This window comes from Papaver somniferum, unplaced genomic scaffold, assembly GCF_003573695.1.
Source record: "Papaver somniferum cultivar HN1 unplaced genomic scaffold, ASM357369v1 unplaced-scaffold_15, whole genome shotgun sequence".
NCBI lineage: Eukaryota > Viridiplantae > Streptophyta > Magnoliopsida > Ranunculales > Papaveraceae > Papaver > Papaver somniferum.
In genome coordinates this window covers 5,884,467-5,886,845 of record NW_020624376.1, presented here as the reverse complement: position 1 = coordinate 5,886,845, position 2,379 = coordinate 5,884,467, and the positions used below count along the sequence as shown (strand labels likewise).

Genomic DNA, 2,379 nt, shown 5'->3' with positions numbered 1-2,379 from the left:
TTATTGGTGCTGAAATTATGAGAAATGTCCTCCTACAACTAAGTAACCATTAAACTTTATATAACAATTATATTCAAAATTAAGAATGTAGAGTTTTATAAGAGAAATATATTTTCAAAGACTTAGCTTCAAATATATTGTCGTTCGAATTTTATGAAATAATCGGGGTCTCTTTGTGACATAATGTCAGAATAACTATGTCAACGGATCCTCTACCACCAAATAATCATCAAATTTGATATGTAAGCATCCTAGAATTGAGCTGATCAGACACATGACAGTTATACTAATTAAAAGGTATGAAATTCAAATCCCACTTGTATTGGAATATCAGAAAAATTTCTTTATTTCTTGGCCAGCTACGCGGGCTTGTAGACAACATACGACTTCCCACAAAAGAAGTTTAACTTCACACGAGAAGGTAAATAAAAGAACAAAACTCTCTTAAATCTCTCTTTGGTATACAAATGGTATATCGATATTCTTTCATAGGGTTGTTGTTGCCATACAATCAACCTGGTGTACGTAGGGGCAACAGTCAAACTTCTTGGCTTCAAAAGGTGACTTGAGTATCAAGCATTTTCAAAAGAATAAATAATGACAAAACACAAAAATGGAGGACAGTACTAATCTAGCTGGTCTGTTAAAAACTGATTTACCTACCTCAATATACGTCAATCAGTCATCATCCAACCTTAACACCAATGTTCCCGACACAGAATTTAACACCAATGGTTAGTTTGTCAGTTGTTACATAGGAAAAACACTGTTGGTCGCCCATTCTTGTAGTCCAATTCTGTTTTTCGCCCAAGCAAGCTTATATGCCGCCATTCAATACCGGCCGTTAAAGTTTTTTTTAGGTTGACCCACCGTTACCAATACAGTTCTACGTTTCTAAATAATTCTAGACTTACCAATGTGGTTCTACGTTTCACCCGGAATTGGCAAACCTCTTGTCACAAAAGATGTTAGAAAAAAATATAAATAACAATCATCTTTTTCATTCACTTCCTCTATTTCTGAAAACGTACCCCACAATCATCTCATCTCATCTCATCACCAGTACTGTTAATCTTTCCCGCACTATATAATGAAATCAGTTTTCTACCAACACACAATGCAATCTTACCTTATTTCAGTATCACCAAAGAGAGCAGGTTTCCTTGTTATAGCTTCAGTATTTTAATATCTTGCATGGATCATGATAATGGTAATCTCACTGGAGGCAGCAGCAGTACTATGGTCGACAATATACCCGAAGGTGATCAGTTTGGAGTGCCAATTTACCGAGGAGTTCGACAACGGAAATGGGGAAAATGGGTGTCAGAAACTCGAGTACCTGGAGAGAAATCACGAATTTGGTTAGGAAGTTTCCCGACACCGGAAATGGCAGCGATTGCTTATGATGTGGCCGCCTTGAAGCTTAAAGGTCATGCAGCTCAACTTAACTTTCCTGAGTTAATGAGTAGTTTACCTCGTCCGGGTAGTTCCAAGGCTGAGGATATTCGATCAGCCGCTCATGCAGCTGCTTCAAGGCTTATGGGTGATCCGAATACAAAAACAAGTCGTGGTGGTCGTGGCCGTAGTAGTAGTGCGAGTCACTCAGTTCCGGAAACGGTTCGGCTCTCGCCGAGTCAAATTCAAGCAATTAACGAGGCACCACTGGACTCGCCAACAATGAGGTGCAATTTTAACGATAACCTACTAACCGAGTCATCTTTTAGTTGGACTCATGATGTTAACAAGATCAGTGATTGGGAAGATATTGAACATGAATCTCTCTGGGGATAAGAGCTAACTAGCTGGAGAATGATTCATGGCGCAGTACTAATGGCAATATATGACAATATTTTTTCTTTCTACAAATATATGGGCTCGGTTGGCCCACAACTAGGGTATATTATGAAGCCCAAGTATATTTTTTCATTTCATTTCTTTTTGTACTCTGAATGGGAGGTACAAGCAGAAATTGAGAAATTTCGCATTATTTTTTCTTTACTTTTCTAGGATCAAAGTTGAAGTTTTAACCTGATTTGGATGTACTTTTCTTTAGCCCAATCTGGCTTATTCATTGTGTAATGTAATGGGAATAAAATAATTCCTTATATTTTTATTTTGATTGTTAATGATATTGGAGTTTCCAAAAGGCAGTGACTATATACCACCCATGGTTAGTTTAAATATAACCTAAATTACACAATTTACTTTTTCTTTTACAATGTCAAAATAAGTCAACCAGTATGTTATTCATTGGTCGTTCTTCTTTTCCGTCGACAATAATCATTGTCTGTTCATGATAATCTGAGTTCTTCTTTATTATTAACGCAAATAGAGTTACAGGATTATGATAGTATGGATTAATTTTATTGGTCACATTCT

At 36.7% G+C, this 2,379-nt stretch overlaps 1 protein-coding gene across 1 annotated transcript; it reads left to right on the top strand.

Moving 5' to 3' along the window:
• Positions 1 to 1,151: 1,151 nt before the first annotated feature.
• Positions 1,152 to 2,050, top strand: LOC113335632 (ethylene-responsive transcription factor ERF021-like). The gene has a single exon (XM_026581659.1). The coding sequence runs from the start codon at positions 1,195 to 1,197 to the stop codon at positions 1,789 to 1,791; it is 597 nt and encodes a 198-aa protein (XP_026437444.1). The 5' UTR covers positions 1,152 to 1,194; the 3' UTR covers positions 1,792 to 2,050.
• The last annotated feature ends 329 nt before the right edge of the window (positions 2,051 to 2,379 follow it).